This window comes from Lates calcarifer, linkage group LG10 (assembly GCF_001640805.2).
Source record: "Lates calcarifer isolate ASB-BC8 linkage group LG10, TLL_Latcal_v3, whole genome shotgun sequence".
In the NCBI taxonomy this organism is placed as follows: Eukaryota; Metazoa; Chordata; class Actinopteri; family Centropomidae; genus Lates; species Lates calcarifer.
The window spans coordinates 7,110,112-7,132,491 of record NC_066842.1 but is presented as its reverse complement, the minus strand read 5'-3'; the positions used below and the strand labels follow the sequence as shown (position 1 = coordinate 7,132,491).

General features: G+C 41.6%; 1 protein-coding gene across 1 annotated transcript in view; it reads left to right on the top strand.

The window, feature by feature from the left end:
• Positions 1-22,380, top strand: part of kcnq1.2 (potassium voltage-gated channel, KQT-like subfamily, member 1.2) — a 149,545-nt gene that overhangs the window by 72,760 nt on the left and 54,405 nt on the right. Inside the window, exons 13-16 of the mRNA XM_018675946.2 lie at positions 18,885-18,960; positions 19,929-20,023; positions 21,449-21,489; positions 22,301-22,362. Of these exons, the coding sequence (XP_018531462.1) occupies positions 18,885-18,960; positions 19,929-20,023; positions 21,449-21,489; positions 22,301-22,362 (274 nt within the window). The remainder of the gene's footprint in view (positions 1-18,884; positions 18,961-19,928; positions 20,024-21,448; positions 21,490-22,300; positions 22,363-22,380) is intronic.

The window sequence follows — 22,380 nt, the reverse complement described above, 5'->3', positions numbered from 1 at the left end:
CTAAGTTGCAAAGCTAATGACATTCCCATCAGCCAGCTGTTTCAAGCTAATTAAACATGATGGAACAGATATGCTCCTTTTTCAATCAGTCCAGCTGTCTACACAGGCTGAGGAATAGCTTGCATTTTCACTCGCTTGTAAATACGACCTAATGTGTATTTTTGAGCTACAAGGCTTTTTGCGTCTGTTTAACACGTGTAACTACAGTGATCGTTTGGCTCTGAGCGCTGAGAAAAATGTGGGTGACCTACTCTCAAAACGGTGTCTTAACCCACCCTATGTAGGCACAGATGCAGCACAGAAGCTGCTGTTGCTGCTCACTCCATGCCTCCTGTGTAGACATTAGTATTGTTATAATTATGTAATGGCCATTACCTGCAGGTATCTTTATCAAAAGACACACTACAATCACATTTGAAAGGCCTATAGTATAGGCTTCACCAAACCAGCTCTACTGAGGAGATGGTGGGAAGGTGAGGTCAGTGTCCTCTGCATTTTATTCTGTGACTGTCTGGCTATGGCAAAGTCATTGAGCACTCAGAGGAGATTTCCTGCGCCTCCAACCATTTCTGGCTCACTTAGTTCTTGTTGGACTCTGCCAGGTCTGACAAGATTGGATCTGTCTCATCCTTGACTGATAACAAGAAATTCTTACACAAGAGGGGAAGAGAAAAGGAAATGAGCAGCTTCAATAGCCATTCTGCCTTCAGTGAGTTAGAACAGTCCTCTACGAAGATAAATGCCAGCCCCAAAACTACAAGGAATCCAAAGTAAGTGGCAAGAGGAGCAGGAGGCTGTACAGCACTACTGTGTGTTGACCAAGTGCAGGCTATACATATAATTTTTGGGTTGAGTTGTTGTTTTTAGTCATTGAAAACCAAAACAAAGTTACTTTTCTGTGCAGTATAGTGTGTTATAGTCTGTAGCATGTTCCTAGCATCATCTTTTTCACATCCTCAGAGATTCCTTTGTTGACTGAATTTTGAATTCTTTATATATCTTTATACATTTTTGATTGAAAAAACATGCTCAAAAGTATAATGTTGTTAAAGCAGGCCAAGGACCTATTTGTACAGTCTTTGTGCTGCTGTGTGGTCGTCTCTATTGTACTGAATTGTATTGTATTGTATTGTATTGTGAAGTTTTTCCATGCTGGGTGTTTCCATGGTTTCGTTGCATTGCAGGTGTGTTTATGGTACAGCAGGTGCTGCTGGCTGCCATGCTGTGCAGCGACAGAGGGAGGGTGTCATGGCCAATATACGAGGGAAAGAACCTCTCACACATGACACTAGTATTGTAGGCCTCTGGAAAATCCATTTAAACACTCGCGCAGCCTGAGACACACTCACAGTGAGTCCTAAGACATGCACATAAGTCACATAAATACACAAACACATGCATGGAAGAGGACACATGTGGATACAAAGAGTTCTCTTTTTTTACACTCACAGAAGCACACACGCAGGCTGAATGTCAAATACTGACTTGTTTAATACATTAAAGAAGCTGAAAGTCAGTTTTGTATGATTGTATGAATTTTGTGTGTATGAAAATCAAAATAGCCTCCATGTTCTTTTCAAATATGGAATGACTTATCTTCTTACTGTACACTTTACCACCTCAAATTACATTTAAAGTGAATTAAAATGGGTCTGTTTTATCAGTTGTAGGTTATAACTACTCATTCATACATATTTATTTACTCAAGTCTTGTTGATACAGTAATATCCATCAGTCGTTGCATCAGACAGGATGCAGAGCTCTTTCTGCCTTTTTCTCTCTCTTTTTTTTCCTTTGTCTCTTTCACTTAGTGTCAAGGTCACGGCAGTTAGAGTTTTCTGTCCTCTCTGTAGGGGGCACTCTCCCTCTTCTTCCCTCCCTCTCTTCTTCTGTCATGTTTCTGTCAATCCATAATCCTTACTCTCAGATTTTTCTTTTATTTTCTCACCCGATTTTCTACATCTCTCTGTGTGTACTTAGTTGACAAGTTCTCAGTTTGGGTCTCATTTTTCTCTCTCTGTGTCACTCACACAGACTGCACCAGTGTAAACAGTGGTGGTGTTTGTGTCTGCATGGCAAGAGCTCCTTTTTTCACTAACTACAGCTAGGTTGCATTGACAGACAGTGGGATGTATGAGCATGTCTCAGTGACATATGGGTCACAAGGGTTGACTGAAATGGTGAACCTATCCAACCCCTCCTACCCCATTCACTGACACAAACACAAACACACTCATGCTTTCTTCTTGTAGTGTGAACTGGAGTCTACTTTTCCGAAGCAGCATTGTTGACCCGACTCTTGGCTGTTGTGTCTTCCACTCAAATAAATCCCCAGCTCGTTATCAGAGAGCAACAAATATTTACGTCTACCCTAAATCTCAGAGAAACATTCTCATGGCCTCCCTGATTGGTTATGTCATCCACAGTCCTGCTGTGCCAGCACAAGTTCATTTTTAGTCATGAATCATTGTCCAGTAAGACTCCTTTACGGACTCCCCTTTGTGCCCATGAGGCTTGCGGGTAATTACTATATTTACGTCCTGGTGGATGGAGCCAGGCTGGCGGTCACCTGGGTAGCTACACAGGTATTCCTGTCGTACTGTGTAATTTTCATTTTATACCAGGGGCAAGCTAAATATTTGCATTCCACTGCAAGACAAGCCTCCCCCACAAAACACGAACTCTCCCACCATGTAAAACTTCCTGTGGCCCTTCTCCTGGCCATCTGAGAAACGTTGAGGTGTTTGTAGCCCCCAGCCTGCCATTACACCATCGGGTGATATCATGGTTAGGGTTTACATGAGAGTGTGGAAACAAAATGGCTCGGGCAGTGTATTGTGCGTGTGTGTGTGTGTGTGTGTGTGTGTGTGTGTGTTCCCATCAAGTGTCAGGTGTAGTGGACAGCTCCACACAGAGGAGGGGAAGAGAGTCACTTCCTCCTCAGACTTTGATGTCGAGACTCATTTCCTGTCGTCACAGTACTAGAAAGACCAGGGAAGGGAAAAAAGAACATGTTCTTTTGAACGGGCTGCCTTTGTTTTGGCTAGAGGCCTTTCTCATTACATGCAGAATAGTGATTGCGCCAGTTGGGATTGTGTGAGCTTCAAACTCATCAAAGTTGGAGAGACTTCCATATTTCGGTAATGTTTTTCCAAGGTTAATTTTACGGATGACTACTGTGACATGGGAAAATATTGTGTTTCAGAACAAATGAGTGTTCATTCCACTCAATCTCCTTTCGGTGTCATTTGTTAGACACACAGCTTCTGAGGACTCATGGAAGACCAACTTCTACATTTATAACCGTCTGTAAAAAATATTGAGGCTGAGAATCTTTAACTGGCCCCCAGGGAGCAAACCAGAACATTCTGTTATTGTTTTCAGTGAGGAAATAATCCGTTAACAGTAGGATGCGCTCCGCTGGCTGCCTTATTTATTTCCTTTCAGAAGCAATTAGGGTCTGTTAATTAAGCCCATAAAATGCAGGCAGAAGTTGTGCTTCAGGCGTAGCCATGGCACTTAACCTGGCACGTTTCTAGGAAATGAAATGGTGAAGTTTAATCATTCATTGGAAATGGAAAAGACGAGTCAGCAGGGGAGACCTGGTCTTAATCTGTAAGGGAAATACATTTAAGTTGTGCTAAACCATAAGGGAGAGCTGCTTCATAATCATGAAGCCAATTATTCAAAATTAAATTGTGGAATGAAAACATCAAGGCACAGGGTAGATTTAGTTACCATTTCCTCAGGGCCTTCATTGAGTCAGAAATGCTATATACTGCGTGATAGATGATGCCACCTTGCCAAATAGAGAAAAACCACTTTATTTAGATATTAGGTATCTCATCATGTGAATATCCTATGATGCTGTGTGGCTTTTCTAGTGAAACAAGACACTTACTAGTCATTTGTGATTACTGTCTGATGGAGCTTCATGTCCAGTGGACCAGGTGACAGATGTTAGTGAGTTTAGGCTTGTCTCTGATGGTGGACTCTTCACTAATGACCTGTCAGTGCTGCAGTTGTGACAGCCCTCAGCAAAACAGGACTGGAAGAGCCCACAGAGCAGCTGCACCACTCTGAAATGTCAGTGTGTCTGCATCCACATGTGGAAGTGTTAGTATGTTGTTGTGCATCATCAAACACACAGTATGTTCACATGCAAAGTGTTTTAATGTATTGCTAACATATGTGTGCATGCATTAACAATGTACTGTACATATGGAGGCATGTTTGAGAATGCACCTCATCCGTGTGTGTGTGTGTGTGTGTGTGTGTGTGTGTGTGTGTGTGTGTGTGTTGGTGTATGTGTGGGTAGGGTTGTCTAGGGATCAGCACACCTGTAGGTGGGTGTTCATTACAGCAGGCCTGAGTGATGGCTTGGCCTATGGGAGGCCGTTGTTCATTGTCATCTCCCTTCACTTAATTAGCCCTCACTCACAGGTCAGAGGAGACCACTGAAGGGCCCCCTTGTGTGTTTGTGTGCGCACATACATGCATATTTTTCGGATTTAGCTTTGTACTTTGTATGTGCCTGGGGGATACGCAAGTGTGCACATGTGCATATACTGTATCTACACCTCCTAACCTTATCACCAAACCACCTGTGCATAATTTTAAGACGGATTAGACTGGCACAGGCTGGCCTCTTGTTTCACTGATATGTTGAAATTACACCTCAGTAGTTGTTCAGAAACAGCAGTGTGGAGCCAAATGTCTCTCTGTTTCCATCTCTATCAGGGACTTTCACTTGAGGAGATTAGCAGTTGACTCATTACTGGAAATGCTATAAGCAGGCGTCATTGTTGCGAAATGACACTGAGCTCTGCTGCAAAAAATGTCTATGCAGTTGGCAAAACTGTTCCCATTTCATAGCAGATACATTTTTATACTGAATACATTTACAGTATGTATAATGCAAAAATTTGTATGCGTGATTGCTGGGACACAAAGGCTGAATGTATACTGTACCCAAAAAGCAAAGTGTTTTTCATAACTGGTGATGGCATGCTTAACTTTCCCCTTACTTGAAAGTTTTGATTTTTCTTGGTGCTGTTAATGTCACTGCACAATAGACTTACACACAAGTACAACCAGTTCTGTTACAGGCTAAAACAGAGAGGCTTGGTGGGACATTTTTTACAGTGTAGATGCCTGTGCAGGTCGTTCTCTATGGCATGTGTGCCGGAGTTAAGCTGCTTATTAAATGACATCGCTATACCCCACCTCAGGCCTGGAACCACTTGGCCTCCAGTGAGGAGAGAAGAAAGAGCATGAAAGTGAAATGCAGGTAGTGAAGGAGAAAATAGAGGGAAGTGAGGGTGTATAGTATGTTTATTTTTTATGGGGAGAGGATGTGTAGAATTTAAAAAAATAATGTCTATTGAAACTGAGAGTGTGTCTGTGTGTAAGTTTTTGTGTGAGTAAAAGAGAAACATAGTCACTTTCATTCACGTCATACTTGAATATAACTGTTAAAAAGCCCCCACAGAAATTAATGCGAAAGATTCAGATCACAATTCAAGTTACCACACTTCCAAAACTAGAAACAGAAACTAGCAGAGATGAGATTCACTGAATTAACAACCCATTCAATCGATATGGTATTGTAAATTATATTATTATATATAAGAAAAGAATTCTCATTTTAAATATATCTTCACAGCAACAGCTTTTGAAGATAGACTTGGTTTCTTATTCTATACTGTGTGTATTTAATCTACATGGTCTTCCTCAAGTTTTGTAAGAGTAAATAGATTTTATCATGCTGACTTCCTTTGCACTGGCAGCAGGAGAGAAGTAGACATTTCAAGGGGAGTAGTGGGTACTCCCAGCTAATAACATTTCATTCACTGGAGTCAGTAGTATTTCTGCTCTTTGCTCTCTAACTTACACCCGTCCACTCCCTTCATCACCGCTCACATGTGCTCTGGCATCGCTCCGGGGGCCTACGGGTGGTGGAAGATGGGGAGGAGGAGAAGAGGGTGGATGGGTGGGTGTGTGGAGCAGGCAGACTCCTTTAGCTCCTCTTCCCTTCCCTCTTTCGGACCTGTCAGGCAGGCGGCCAGGGAGTAATGTGGAAATGTGGCTGGCTGGCGTCGACTTGATTAAGTCTGCGCACGTGTCTCTGCAGAGAGGAGACCCCAGGCTTAATCACCCCTAGCCCTGACACTCTCCTCCTCCTCTTCTGCTCTCTCTCTCTTTCTCTCCATATCTCTTTTTTCTTTCTTTTACTCTGTCCTGCTTCTCTGCTGCCTCTCCCTCTCCCTCCTCCCATTCTTAGGCTGAAGGCAGGATTTTTTTCCTCTCTGCCCCCCCTCCCGCTGATTTTCGTTTCTCAGTGCTTTTTTTTCCCCCTGCCCTCCTCTCTCCCTGTGTGTAACTGACTTTTCTTTTGTTTGTGAAGCCCTTCTTTCACTCTCTTTATCTTGCACTCTTTCTCCCACTGCCCTTTCTCTCGCTCTTTCCCATTTCTTGCACCACTCCCCCCAACCCCTTTCTTTCTCTGTTGTTTCTATGTGCATGTGTTCGAGGCAGTCTTTGTGTGCATATGTGTATCCTTATCTGTGAGAGGAGCGTTGAATACACATATGAGCTTTTGTATGTGTTATATGTGAGGGTTGTGTTTCCCATAGTGCAGTAATGGGCACCATGCAGTGGTGGACAAGCTCCAGTCTTGACAGCTCCAGGCTACCTCACCTTCTTTATGGAGAGGATTTCATCTATGAAATGTACTCCCTCTTGGACTGGCTTAAGAACAACTATAGCATAACCCTCCACTTTAAGATCCTAAGCACACAGTCACATGCACGTATTGAGCTTTTACATTTACCCATGTAACAAGAGTAGTTTTTTGTTTTTACAACTAATGAATTCCCATTAAGTGCAATGCTTATGATTAAAATGATCTGATGATTTATAGAAATATAAAACAAAACACTACAGCTCCACTATTCAAGCATATAGAATAGTAAAGTGGGAAGAGCTGCAGGTTCTGGAGGTGTTTTCTCTATTGGAACATCAAGGATTCTCCAAAATATGTAATATATGGGAAGCACCTGGGTCATTAAACAAGTTATGTTATGTTCATGAGAAGAAATCATCTTTTTCTGTCACTGTGCCATGGCAGATGGCTGTAAATGCTGTGGAAACATTGGCCTCACTAGACTTTGCTGTGGTGGAGATGCCAGCCAAAGTCACAAATCAGAGCTGTTGCAAATTTTAAATACTTAATTGTAAGCTGGATTCAGTTAAAATTGTACTCAGCAAGAACCTAAACTTTAGCCTGCCATAATGTCGCTTGCCGCTGAATTTTAAACTTTTTTTTTTATATTTCAGAACCTCAACTGCTTGACCCAACTCCTCTTATTTCACGAGGTTCAGTAGGTGTGGGCTCACACACACTTGTACAGTATAAACTGTAAATGCTTACTGTACTGCAGTAATGGCAATGGCAGCATCCAAAATTTTAATTACTCCCAATCTTCTGTACACTCTCTAACTTTGAAGTGGTGATCCAGTATAGCGCTTTTGTGTCAACAAATAAAAAGCCAGAAATGATAACCTCTCAAAGTTATTGTTATCCAAAGTATATTTATTTTGCCTGTTTGAGTTTGGAAATTTGGAGGTCACTGGGGGAGCTGTGAGTGACGGTTTGTTTTTGGGAGCAGGGGAGGGCACTCAAGGCGGTCCTAAGCCGAGATGGCACAGCATAGTGGGCTTTCCAAAAGCAACATGCCCAGTCATCATTTTACTCACACGCTCAGAGATAGACAAGGCTCTGTGCAGTTTGCCAAGAGAGCCTGTGCCATGCTTATACACACACTTTGGTGTCAGCACACACATTCAAAGACACACAGATCCCAATGCCCGCACCTTTAGCAGTCCTACCTGCCTCTATGAGAGTGAGTCAGCAGGCTAATGTGGCAGCAGCAGCAGCAGATGCATGGCCTTCACTCCATCCATCACATGCTGTCGTTATCCCAGTGTGCTAAATGATTCTATTAGCGCGTCACGCTGGCCCCTCAAAGTTCCCACTGTTCCCACCTCCACAATGTGGTTCCAGCAATCCAACCCATGCGTTGATAATTTGCCCTGAAAAATTGGCTGGGGACAAGCTTCCAATTATGGCTTTGCACCCAGTTCCCAGCGCTTCGTTTCAGATAACCGCTCTCATAACCGAGCTCTTTGAAAACAGGAAGAATCCTGCACTACTATTACTTCTTCTTCTTCTCTGTCTTCATTTTCTTATTGGGCTGTTTGTTTTTTTTATCTTTTTTTTTCCCTCCTCATTCCTCGTGGTCTCTAAGTTTTTCTGTTTGATGTAAACATTGCTGATACAGTCACTCAGTGTCATATCACACCAAAGTTAGGTGAAGCATGTTGACAGCTATCAGCTGATCTCAAGTTAGTTTAGTATTATGACAAATAAATGCCTCTGAACTTCAGCCTGTCATTTAATGCTCTGGGCGCTGAGCCAGCATGTCTGTTTTTCCTGTCTGTCAGTGTGGGACAGTGTTGGAAGTCATTTTTCATTATATTCATTACCCTGGCTTGCAGACGGCATCATATTATTAGGTCAGTGTTGTTATATCATGGTAGTATTACATCAGCTACAATAAATTTTGCTTGTCCTTGCATGATTATCTGTATCTGTCTCATATTTGTGTGCTAACAAGTCTCTATTAAGTGTCCCTGAGTTTTTCTTAAATCTGAAAGATTTTTTGACATATTATTACTTTAAGTTATTAATGCAATACAATATGTATATTCTTGAGTGTTTTGTTTGGATTTGGGGTTTAGTTTTATCTTCTAGGCTTATAAATTGGACACTCAGTTCAGTGTGTTCTGTTTTGACGCTTGGCAGCCGCTCCTGTTTTCAACATTGTCCCAAATGTTCTGGCTATTGTTTGTTCTCCCACTCAAATTAGATTTCATGTCTTTTGGAGCACAGTCTTAAGATCAGCAGATCTGGCTGCTCACTGTCGGAGAACTTGGAAAAATAACACAAATATCACCCAAAATGATTTTTAAACTGTGCTGGAATCATACTCAAACAAAATTCAAACATGTTCCAAGTTGTGATGTGTTTTTAACTTGATGTCAAAGTAGGTGATACAGTCCATTACCTGTTTAGGTCAAATTCACACAGCACTGAAAACAGTGTAAATGAAACATATTGACTCAAAACAGTGAAATAACATTGCCAGGTTTTACTGTACAATAACATTTTAGGTGACAGCAATGGCCTGGAGTCCTCAAACAGTATTGAGATTTGTTGAAAGCTGACCAATAGCACTCAAAACAGTGCTGACAAAAAAAGTTAAAAGTTAAATTGTGTATAATTTTTAGCAGGGCTTAAAAGCAGTGATACAGGTCTGTAATTCACCCCGACACACTCCCCTCTCACATCTCATCTCACCAGAGAACATTAGGAGGGTCAATTTGACCAATCATAGACCCTGCTGCACCCACCGAGCCCTCTGATCATCTTTCACCTCCTCCTGGGCCTGTGAACTCTCAGTGTACAGTCATCTGATCCCACTATAGCAGCAAGCAAGAAGCAGTTCCTGACCTGGACTAGTCAGCCTTTTTTAAATGGAACAGTGTTCCTCATTTTGTTCCCTCGCTCTCAAGGCACATAAACATAGAAGAACTGATATGGACTGTCATTTGTTCCAGTCATATGACACCACACTGTGCTCAGATTATCCTGCTGAAAACTTAAAACTGACCCTTGACTGTTGACTGACTGTATAGGTTAATTTAACTATACAGGGAGGGAAAAAATAGAGAAAAGACAAACTCCTTTCTCTCTTTGTTTAGATATGGTAAAACTTAAACAATCCATGTGGGGAATTTGGTCTTTTTAACAACAAATAGTAAAAGAATACACTTAAAAAACACACAAATTAAAATTTATACCAGTTACTTTCAACAGCAGAAAAATAGTATAGTACAGTTGTAAGAATGAAAATATGAAAAGTATGGATTCTAACAAAAAGAAAACAGTTGAAGTGGCCTTTGATTGCTGATTGAGTCTAAGAAAGAGCAAACTGAAAAATTAGGACAAAATATGAATTATGCTTTGTGTAAAATGTGTTGCACATACATTACACCAATGTACAGGTGATCTGTTAGGTTTGAGGTTAATAATGTCACTTTAAGATAACATGAGATGCAGCTTTGATATGTCCCTTTTTGTCTGAATCCACATGTTCGTCTAGTTCCTCTCGTAGTCCAAAGGTAGGCAAGTCAGGTGGTAATGGGTCGAACAGGTTTTTAAGTCTTTCGGCCTGAGTCCAAGTCAAGACCAAGTCAAGTAGCAAGTCTTACTAAGCAAATTGCAAATCAGTTTCATGCCTTTAGGATCTATAAATGCTGAGTATTAAATTACATGGCATCAAAATGTTACCCAAGACCAGTTCTTATCATTGCTAAGGCCTAATGATGAAACCTGTCACCATTGTATTTATTTTTCATTGTTCTGGGATTTTAGCATGTCGAAACATAATCTTGCCTTAGGGAGTAGAGCCTTAAGTAAACCAAGTCTTTTAGAAGTCAGATCCAAAGTCAAGTGTCAAGACTTGATTTCAGTGATGCAAGTCTGACTTGCATTCAGATCTTAAGTCTTAAGTATGCAACTCCAGAAGTAAAGCCTGGAAACTGGTACTTTCTGCTTGTATAACTGGATAAGCTGAAGCCTGATCCACCACCAAACAGTGAATTATGATAATAAGCAAGAAATCACTAAGGTGACAAAACAAATCTGAGAAAGTAAGAAAAAAAGCTGAAATTACTACATATTGAGTAGAGAGACTGTGAGCCTTTCTGAGATTTCCTGTCTGTCTGCCTACCTGCATGTCTCTCTGCCTGTGTGTTTGGACTGTTGGTGTAATTACGGTCCACACAGGGACAGACCTGGAGACAGAGGCAGTGCGCTAATTGTACGTTGGACAGGGAGCGGAAACTATTAAAGCCAGTCTGCCAAGACATTCCCAGCCTCATCCGCTGCCATAAATCCCTCCTCTTCACTACAACTTACTACTGTTACCACTACCACTCCCTCCACCACATAATCTCTCTCTCTCTCTCTTGTCTTTCTATCGCTCTGCCACTTTCCCTTCTTCTCTCTCCTTACTCCCAGTTTAAGCATGTTATATTAAATTTGCTGGCTGATGTGCAGAAATTGTAGAAACTAGAATTTGAGCAAGTTCAAGTATGGAAAGAAATGAGTGAGAGTTGCAGAGGAATGTATTTACTCATAGTAGCTCACTTCTTATCTTTTATTACTGTGCAAATAAATGTAAACCAGAGAGAAACAGAGACTGATGGGGCTGTTCATTAGCCGACTTGTTACCTCCAGGTTTCCTCTCCAGGTTTCCTCTTCAGGTTTTGAAAGAGACTTGCAGCATTGTGTTTGGCCAAACCTCTCAACTATCTCTCTCACATTGGAAACACATAATGTTTTTATGTTTTTTTATGTTATGTTTTTAGTAATGGCTTTACTTACTAAAAACCACTGAACACACCAAGATGGCAGTGTGTGAGGAATACATGCTTCCTTAGGCTCTTGATTAAGATGCTACATCAATAAACAGAGGATGCCTCTCCACATCTTTCTTCTGCTTTCTCATACACAGACACAGCAAATGCTACTCCACCATTAGGGAGGCCAACCAGGCCTCCCATAGCTGAAAGCAGGAACAAAAAGGCTGATCATTGTAGAAAGGCCTAATTAAACAGCAGTCTTTAATGTCAGTCAGCCCCCCCCCCACTGTAGCCCCAACCACACATGAATGAAAGAATAATGCTCTTTTGAAAAAGAGCACAGTTTTATAATCTGAACCCATTGGCTTATGAAAGGGAAGCCCCTTAGCTAAGAGGGCCCACAGGTCACCCTCCATCTCTTGCTTTCTTTTTCTCATTCTCCTTTCCCCTGCTCTCCCTTCTCCTCTACTACTTCTTTGTCCCCCTGCTGGGTCCATAGCCAGGGTTAAGCCAGGCTGAACGTGGGCAAGTCTGTAACCACCACCTCCAGCAGCCTCTTGCTCCCCCAAGGGCGAGATGGTGCTAATAGTCCCCTGGACATACACAGAAAAACACACATGAACAGCCATGTGTGTTGGCATGACTGACCACTGGGCTCATGTGCTTGGATTATCAGAGAACTATGAAAGAGAAACAGACAATTTAATCCAAAAATGGTGGCTCTGGTAGGACTAAGAGCAGAGAGGAGGGGGTGGGCTTGGTTGCTCAACCGCCTCAGTGCCAGGGGTTATCCCAGAAAATGACTGGGGGGTAAAAAAAAAAAAAAAAAAAAAAAAATCAAGGGTCCAGCATGTAGCCCCCCTACCGCCCTGACCTCACCTCTCCACTCTCCACCCCCTAAAACCTCCCCACCCCACCCAGGAGAGGGGACCCCCTAACTGGCAGCAATAAATAGATTCTTTCTCTAACATGCCTAATCCTCCTAAACAGCAACAAATCCTATTAGGCCATGAATTATAAATCCTTCTCCACCATCTCACCCCTTCCTCCCCCCATTGGAGAAACCCAATCGCCCTCCTGTCTTCATAACATGCACATGCATACCCTCACACACCCACACACATAAAAACACACTAGATCTCAAGAATGTTGGTCCCAACACAGAGGGGCTGTGAATTAGTTGGATGTCTATACATCAGTATGTATGTCTATGTATTTGGGTCTTTGTTTTCATTTACACTGGATGCTGGTGCATGTGGATTTGTGTGTGTGGCCCCCTGCAAGGCTTAGTACCCCCCACTTATCACTCTGGACTGAGTCAGTCAGCCAAACTTTAAACAGATGCAAGAGCATGTGCAGGTAGATGTACTCTCATACATACCCAGGCCAAAAATTAAAAATGCTTGTAAAAATAAAAATGAACTTGTGTTGTATGCTGCTCTTAAGACCTGCGGATAACGGTGCACATTCTTTCAGTCTTTCAGACAGTCTTTCCTTGGTGACATCTAACTGTCTGACATTTCCATCGCTAGAGCCATTCTGTGAGTGTGCCAAAAAATTCCACGAAACATTCAAAACATCCATGAAAATCAGATTAATGGGGAGAAATGTCATCTGAAAAGAAAATGTTTAGCCTGATACACACTGACTAACATGCATGTCCACTTTACTGACACACCTTAGGCTAAATATCTAGACGAGAAATAGGTCTGGCTCCAAAGAGGGGGGTCATTAACCCCAAGTCTATCTGACTCTCTAATTAGGCTCACTTTGAAGAATAGTTACAGCCATGTCCTCTTCTTTAGGCTACACCTTAGGCCTGCAACATTAACCCCCAGACTCTGAATTAGTCTGGCCACATCTATAAGGTAGCTATTGTCCCCACCTTTTTCCCCCGCTTTTTTTTCTTTACTGTGTCCAGTTTGTTGATGGCAGGAACTGCAAGAACACATCTTCAGAGGAATGACTGTAGGATTCATGTGTGTATGAATATTGAATATTTAAAGTGTATTACAATAAAATATAGGGGGAAAAACTGTATCTGTATTTCATGTTTGAACCCATGGGAGTTAATATCCTTAAAATACTTATAATAATTATTATTTTTTGTCTGTCTTTTACAGATTACAATCTTAGTTCCTTGTGGTCTTCATACCTCAGTAGAAAGTGTTTTTCCCACGGCTGTAATTTGTCATTTTCTCGGCTGTCTAACTGGAAACCTCCTCGCTCAAATCTCTTAGTTAATTTGGCAGTTAGAGTTGTGTCAGGAAGAGTTCACCAGTCATTAGTGCACTTGTTAGAAGTGCTCTCCTCTCCAATCTTCTCTCCGTGTGGTGGGAAAAAAGCTGTGTTTGTCTCTGTTCTCCTCAAATAATGACAGGTTTTGAGACTTGGCGTCATTAACATTAAACATGGGTGGGACTTTTCTGAGGTCACCAGGATGTCGACTATCTCTCGAGAGGAATCATTTTCATTGGTGGGATTCTTACAGCAAATTGAAGATGGGAGATTTTAGTCACATATACCTCAAGATTTATGTGGTGACAGCGTGTGTGTGTGTGTGTGTGTGTGTGTGTGTGTGTGTGTGTGTGTGTGTGTGTGTGTGTGTGCGTGCGTGCGTGCGCGCACGTGTGTGTGTAGGAGGTCAAACTATATAGGGATCTTTTACAAGCAAAGTGGTTTCTATTGATGGAAATGACCACAAAATTTGCTCATCTGCTCACTGACCAAGGGTTTGTTTCTTTTCAATACTATTTGTTTAAGTCAGAAAAAAAGATAAAGCAGGTAGTGTGGGCTACACTGTGTGGAAAAGAGTATGTGACAGAGATTTAGACACTATACTTTATACATACCCTGCATGAATAAACACAAACATGTTCTCCTTTCACAGCACACAGTAGTTTCTGTGTGTAAAAGGAATGCAGGAGGTGATGATGGTAGCGAATCTACAGCATCTCTGGCCTCTCTCTGTTGTTTTCTCTCTCACTCTGTGGCCACACACATCAAACACGGCATGCTCCCTCTGTTCTCTCTTTGTCATCAGCACTTAATGGGCACTGGACTTTGATGTGGCTTGGTTGCTGCTATTGTCTCCAGCATGTCTTGATCAGTGTCTATTGATCTCGGAATGAGGGACATGAAAACAACTGGGGCAGACACACAGGGAGGAGGGAAACCATTGTATCAGAAGCCATATTTAGCCAGCTGTGTCTTGCTGCATGGCATGCAGTTGAGTCTTTCAGGTTCAGGTTCATAATATGTCAAGTTAAGATGAAAGTAAGTGCATATAAATAGCAAGTCACAATACCAGAGAGAATGACGGAGGAAGGCAGGAAGTGAGGGAGTGAAACACAAAGGGCAAGTGTGGGAGAGCGAAAGACAGTGAGAGTGATGAACTTACAAGCATAAAACAGTGATCTGATCAACAAGTTGTCTGACAACAGAAAAATATGCAAGTATGAACAACTTTTCAACCATTTTTACATCATTTCAGTATTTCAAGGTGACACAGACACTCACAAAAATTACTTGAAAACACCATGTCCTTATGTCTCTTTTTTTTCTGACATGCTATAGGCATTTTCACATTTAGCCAGCTTAGCACAGGCATAGTGTGAGAAAGACAAAGTGTGATTAAACTTTTTCTTCCTCTTACATCCAAACCACTCCAAAGGCTGATTTAAATTCCCATTAGACAAACCATTGATGGTGAGTCCACATTGGGGTATTTCTTTGTTTAGAACTGCAATGAAGCCCATTCATTTGAAATCCACACTGAATGGTAAATGGTTGTGACATAGTGTCTTACACTACACCCTCAAAATTCTTACCACAGCACCCACTGGCATGCCATCACTTTTAGATCAAACATGTCTGAAAGAATGTAGTCATCTTATCCTCCCAAGATATGATAAAGGAATGTCTGTTTTTGTGGAGAACAGAAGTAGAGCACATCTCTTTGATGGGCCAAAGCACCAGTCATAAAGCTTATCTCACACACTCACACATGTGCACATACACACAGGCCAGCAGTCTTGCTGGGTCCTGACCATAGCACATTGATGTCTAGGGCTGCTTTCTCCTGACTGACTCCAAGGTTATTGCAGCGCACCATGGAAGCACAGGATATTTGACGGTCCCCTGCCAAATAAAGAGCGGAGGGGGTGGGGAATGAGGGAGAGTTGCCATTGACAACTCTGAGATCTCCAAAGTGACCATCTGAAAATGAAAAAAGGGAAAACTTATTAAGAGAGAAGGGTCCAGGGGAGGCCGTGGGGCTAAATCTGTCACAGCTTTTCAAGAGAGGGACCAGGGCAGTTCATGACTCCAGCTTGTATAGCTTGTACATGACTTTACATGACCTAAGGAAGAATAGCAAGTCTGTTTAGAAGTGCTAGAATTTGGGGTTTAATCCATAGAAGAAAAGAAAATACACACAAGCAGCCTTCCCAGTAGAGGATGAATCATACAGTGCAGGACAATGGAAAGAATATTGAAGTCGTCGTGGGTGAGATTTGAGCTGTGCTGACTCAAGAGGAGTCCCCAGGACACATTGTGTGTCAAATCTTCTGCACAGATGAAAAATAAACACTAAAGAGGAGAAAAGACAGAAGGGGAGCAGAGGGAGATGAGTAAGAAGCTGAGTCAGAGACTGCAAGTGTTTGAAGGGTAGTGTCAGCACAGAGATATGGGAATTACGTTCCTTCACTTTCTGTGTGGAGAGAAAAAAATCCATCTTCTCATCGACGATGGAGAGCAAGGAGGTGGGGGGTAGAGGTGCCACCCCCCACCCCACCCCTCCCCAAAAGGGCCTCCTGCTCTTTATGTTTGGTATTGTTTGTGTGCATTTCCTCCTATAGCTTGAGCAGGCTTTGCATGGAGGACAGGAAAAAAGACAGCAGCCCGACAGCCTTTGATGTTCAGGTTTTATGGTCCCATGTCAACGCATTGTCTGTTAAGTCCTTTTGTTGTTCCTCTGCCTAATTAAGACCTCAGACCGACTTGTTGACTCCCCAAAGACCCTTGTTTGGTGAGGGGGGAAGGTGGTCTCTGTGTGTCAAGAGTTTGTGTGTGTGTGTGTGTGTGTGTGTGTGTGTGTGTGTGAATTTGGGTGTGTCTGCTTTGACTGAGACATAGCTTGAGAGACATACTCAAAACAACACACAAATGCATTACCCCCTAAATACAAAAGCATAGGCTTTGACATAAGAATGGAGGCATTCATTTTATGTTTGAGAGCTGTATGAGTGGAGAAGAACTTATCTCAAGCTGCGGTCACGCTCAAAGTACCAGCAAAGAGCGCTCACAGCACGCACACATGCAAACATGCAGTGCATTCAGACACAGCATTTGTGCATGTCATTACACACAATATACAGTATACTGTATGCCCTAGACAAGTGTGTGTATGCAGCTCTAACAATAATTTTAGTATTTACAGCAGACATGAGTAGCACCATATTATTTTCTGTTCCTGTTTCATTTCTTACCAGCAAGAATCTGGTGACGTCAATTTGCTGTAAATCCACTGTCTCAGTGGATACACTACACACACGCATACACACGCACACACACATGCATGCACGCTGTCTCGTGGCTTACCAACTTATCTTTGATGTCTCTGATACCAACAGATGGCTGAAAGGTCACCTGTCTCTGAGACATACGATACATGAAATAGAAGACTGATAGAGAAATAGGCACAAAAAACAAGGAGCAAAGAAAAGTGGTGCTCACTCAGAAGACAGGAACTGTTTTTGTTATATATTCTTATGTTTAAAAAATGCCCTTAAGTGATGCATAATACTGCATCCCCTGTGCTTTATCTGCTTTTGTGTTGGAATAAACTCTGTAACAGTGCATTAACAAACATATAAGAGTTCCTCAGCATTTTAATACATTCAGTCTATAAAGGTGGACTAGTACTTGGCAGAATGAAAGGGAGTGGTGAACACTAATGTATTGGACCACAGCCTCTCTTAGCTCTTGCACTGATTCATGCATCTCTGACCTTCTGACCCCTGAATCTGATTGTGCTTAGTCTTTAACTCATCCACAGACACACTCTTTGAAGATTATCTTCCAATGGGTTGACTCAATGTTTACATTTTAGGCCTCTCAGAAAGATTCATAGGACAACGCAGAGAGGTTTGAAATAATTCCTTTAAAAATGAAGTCAGTGCATGTGATTTGTTTTAGTGTTAGACTTCAGGTCAGAGTTCTTCAACATTGGCACTGGGCCCATAAGTAGGGTTGTTTGTCATGCAGATGGAGCCATAAGGAATCATATATTGGTGTGTAATAAATACTTACTTAAACAACAAACACTTTATATAGCATCATTAATATATGATGTTTTTGTAGCTTCCTCCATGCCTTTGAAAATATAAAACCACAGTATGCCTCTTTTAAGTTTCACATGACAATTTGATGACTTATTAACTGCTGGGGTCCTGAGAATTTTGGAGCCAGGGCCACTGGACAAGGTTGAGAAATCCTCTCTTAGGTTGTTAGACTTGATTTGTTGTGCTTTGTTTACATGTGTGTGGCTGTGACCATTTATATCTGAACTCAGTATCTGTGTATTTTCTATCACTGGGGCGAGTAAAATCCAGTCACTAAACAAAATTTCAGTCTGTGTTTTTTTTCATAATCAATTTTCGCTCACATCCAAACACGCTGCTGTCACACATTGCACACCCAAGGACATGTTTCACATTTTCTGACAAATAAACCAAATGAGCTTCAGCACACAGCACACAGAGTGCCTTCTTGAAAAAACAAACACAAGTGCATGCCATACAGTCACTATGATATGCAAGCATGGGTTTGTGTGTGTTGTTTGCTTCCAGTGGTCTCTGTTTCAGTGTTTAGATCCGTACCAGTGGGTTTTCCTTCATGTTGACACAGATGTGCTGCTTTGAGCTGAGGGACGTGTGTGTTTTGGGGCTCCTCTTAATGCAAACCGAGTCTGGTTTTCTTCTGTCTCACTTTGCACCAGGTTTCAGATTCTCAGTTGTGACAGATAAGGATGGAGCAGATAGAGAGCGGGGGTTAATATGTGCTGACACACATTGTTGTAGGTTAAATGTGTTTTTTTGTGTACATGAATGCATACCTGTTGACGTGTGTGTGCTCTCCTGTCGGAGGCCTCATGTGTTTTGCTGTTGCATGGTGTGCCCATTCTCCATTGATCCTTGAATGCAACTAGGGCCAATTACTGGGCTTGGAGTGTGCAGCCTTCTTTGTCTTTTGTTTTTGTTGTTTTTGTATTTTATTTTACAACTCAGCTTGTCCAAAACAAGCCACTTCACATTTTACTGCAAAGAAACATCTGTAGAGTTAACCATCAGTGTTTTTCTTGTAGCCTAAATCAGTTTCCCTTTCTGTCACAGGTTGTCCCATGCCCAGAGATCAGCGGTTAAAGTCCTTCGCAGAATGCAGTACTTTGTGGCCAGGAGGAAATTTCAGGTAAGCAAAAGGAAATCCAGAGGAGGAGAGAGAAACACCACAGAGTTAAAGAGAGCAAGGGAGACACAGAAATAAAGAGAGAGACAGATTGCGAGTGAAAGAAGTGTGTAGTGTGTGCGGTTATACAGGAAGAGGAGGGGGAGCCCCAGAGGCATATATCAGCTGCAGCGTTGCTGTGCGTGTGTATGTGTGTACGTGCGTGTTTGTGTGTGTAAATGCCTGGAACTTGCACCTGCATGTCTTCTTTGTGCTTGCTGTTCAGTTCAGGCGTAGTATCATGGGAAATCTACTAACCTGTCTCTGGGGCTACGGTAGGAATTCACTTACTGTATTGCACACACAAACACACACAAAAAATACACTTACACACACACACACACACACACACACACACACACAGCAGGACATGGCCTCACATAGCACTGAAGTCAGCAGAAACCTGTGAAAAACTTTTTTTTTGCAGTAAAATACTTCAGTTAAAAAAACATAATCATGTTTGAGATACTCTGGCCATCATTTTCATGCTACATGTTATTGCAGAATGGTTCCTATATTCTTACCCTCTCGAAGTGTTCTTCTATATGTTTTCAATTATGGCCTAAGTGATTTCAGCTGCAGAGGCTATACTCTGTGTATACCAAGGATACCCTAAAGAGTTCACTGAGTTCTTTCTGATGCCACTTGTATCAACGTCACACTAAACAAAGCTGTGAAAGGACCTTAACATGATTGCTTTCTACATGACCATGCACTTGTCTCACACACACACACACACACACACACACACACACACACGCACACACACACACACACACAGAAACACACAATGAGTTAACAATGAACCCTTTGCCCCCGAGGGGGTTGGGGATGTTTTTGGGGACCAAGCAACAGAGGCTATTGCTGACAATGGCTTTTGTGTCCCTGTGTGTGTGTTTTGTGTTTTTGTATATGTGCTCATGGATCCACAGCAAGCGCGGAAGCCCTATGACGTGCGAGACGTGATCGAGCAGTATTCCCAGGGTCACCTCAACATGATGGTCCGCATCAAGGAGCTACAGAGAAGGTGGTGTCTTTGATCTTGTTTCATGCTCTTTCTTCTTCTCTCTGTTTCCACCTTGTGCTGTGTGATTCAAGCTGTTTTTGTACCATTAGAAGGAAGAAGTCAGAATCCTAAGCACGTCTTCTCATATTAAAACTAAATCAATGAAGTTAAATCTTCTATCTTCATTTGGCCATGATGTCTTATATCATTTTCCATTGGCTGTGAAGGATGACATTGTACCATGAACTATTTATGTCTATTTGTCTTGCCCCCAAATAAGTTATACTGACATTATTGTCTGCTGAACTCGGTCATGAAGACAACAGAAGGAGAGATGGCTCCATTACAAATTTCTCTGTTCTGTTTACAGTAATTTTGCAACTCTTAACAGTTTCTGTCACTTGGACCTTTATCATACTCCTGCAGCACAGTTTGTTACTGTTCTTACTGTTCATCTGACAGATAGGAGCCTCACTGGTCCCTGATTTGTTACACCTTGTTGTACTTTGTTGAGCTGTAATGAAGTCCAGTCCTCACTAAAGTAAAACCTTTTGTCCTGATCCCAAAAATGTTCTCTGGTTTTTTAAGTGATTTTCTTTCCCCAGTCCACACAATACTCTCCCGTGAAGGAGGTCAGTTAGATAATAAATTGGGGCAAACTTACGTAAGAGCGTCACCTGGACCTGATAACACCTTTTGCAGTAATTCAGCTGAACCGTGGTAATGCACCGTGAAATTTTTAAACCACATATCAGTAATTCAACAAAAGACTTATTGTGTTTTTTATAGCAACAATTCTAGTAAATTCTGCTGTGTTTTTCATAAAATCCCAGTTGTTGACAGATCTTTTTGTAACCCTTAAAAAGATTTATACTGAAACCTAAAATTTAACAGAAAAACCAAGGAAAAAGACAACATCATAGTGTTGGCCACATCTGACTTTTCCAAAAACACCGCAATGATGCAGTGACCGCTTTGCATCAAATGGGTCACCAGCATAAATGGAAGATAATTAAAGACATGTGATTGCTGTGATAAAAATGCACCCTTAATTTAAGGTGATGAAAAGAAGAGAATGGCTTTACAATGCATATTGAAATGCCTCCCCTGCTTCAGTAAATTTATAGTTGATACGGTCCACATATGTGAGTGAAACCTCTCAAACTCTTATTGTTTATTTTCAAAGCTTGACATCTCAATAGGAGCACTGCATTCATTTATTCACCCCTCTAAAACTTGCATGTGAGTTTTTTTTTTTTTTTTTTTTTTTGAAAGCAGTGTAACTGCTGTTCAAGCTGATGCCATTTGTTTAGTTTTATTGGCACTATACTAAATTGGCTTATATTATTTTACTGTTTGGTTCATGAGCTGGAATAAAGTGCTGGCCAGTGTTTTTTTTTTTTTAACTTTTTACCTCAGCCTAACGTCTTCTGTCTCTTCCCCCAGGCTGGACGGCACACTGGGAAAGCCAGGAATGTTTCTTCCAGGTAAATACACAGCAAACGCAACAGTCTACATCTGATAGACAGCCGTCACTCCTCACTCTACCTCTATGTTTATAACCCACACATACACAAACTATGCCAGACTAAATATGAGAGATAGAGACGTCTCTGATGTGTGTCCATACGCCTGTTTGGCTGTGGGTATGTTAATATGTGATATCTGAATTACTGCCTACATCTCTACAGTGTTCAACAATTAAAATAGCTCTGGTGCTGTGCTCATATCGCCACTTTTTCACTCCACAGGTGGAGTTGATAACTTTAATAATGGCTGCATTCTGTTTAGGCAAACCAGTGCTGGGGCTCTGGTATTGTGCATGTGTTGCTAATACAGATCCATGGATACACAGTAGTGGAGGGTAAAGCTACCTAAACTCAATTTACCCAACTTTCATTGTGAAGAATAGAGTTTACTCATTTTCTAAGGTCACTTAACTCTGTCTGACATGTATTTACTGTACACATTACAGTAAGGGACTGTAAACCGCCACTGTGAATGGTGCCCACAAAGGAGGCAGAAAATTAATTAATTGTTTCACTAGGAATCATGAGTCTTCAGTCTCCTTACTGTAAATGTTATGTTTGTAATTTCTGCATGAGCAGATTAATTGATCTGAATGTCACAAAATTATGTTTTTTGCATCGCCTTTTATGTCCTTTTGATTACCACCAAGAAGTTCTGTAGTACATTCTTGTCAACAAGGCAAATGTATTTATTTTTGTATGTGTATATATATACAATATGTACAGTACAGTATGACAACCCCCCCCCTTTTTTTTTTTTGTTCATCAGGAAAAGGGGAAGATAAAGAATACCCAACTATTGGAGCACGACTGATCAGGCTAGAAGATAAGGTAGGCACACTCCTCCTG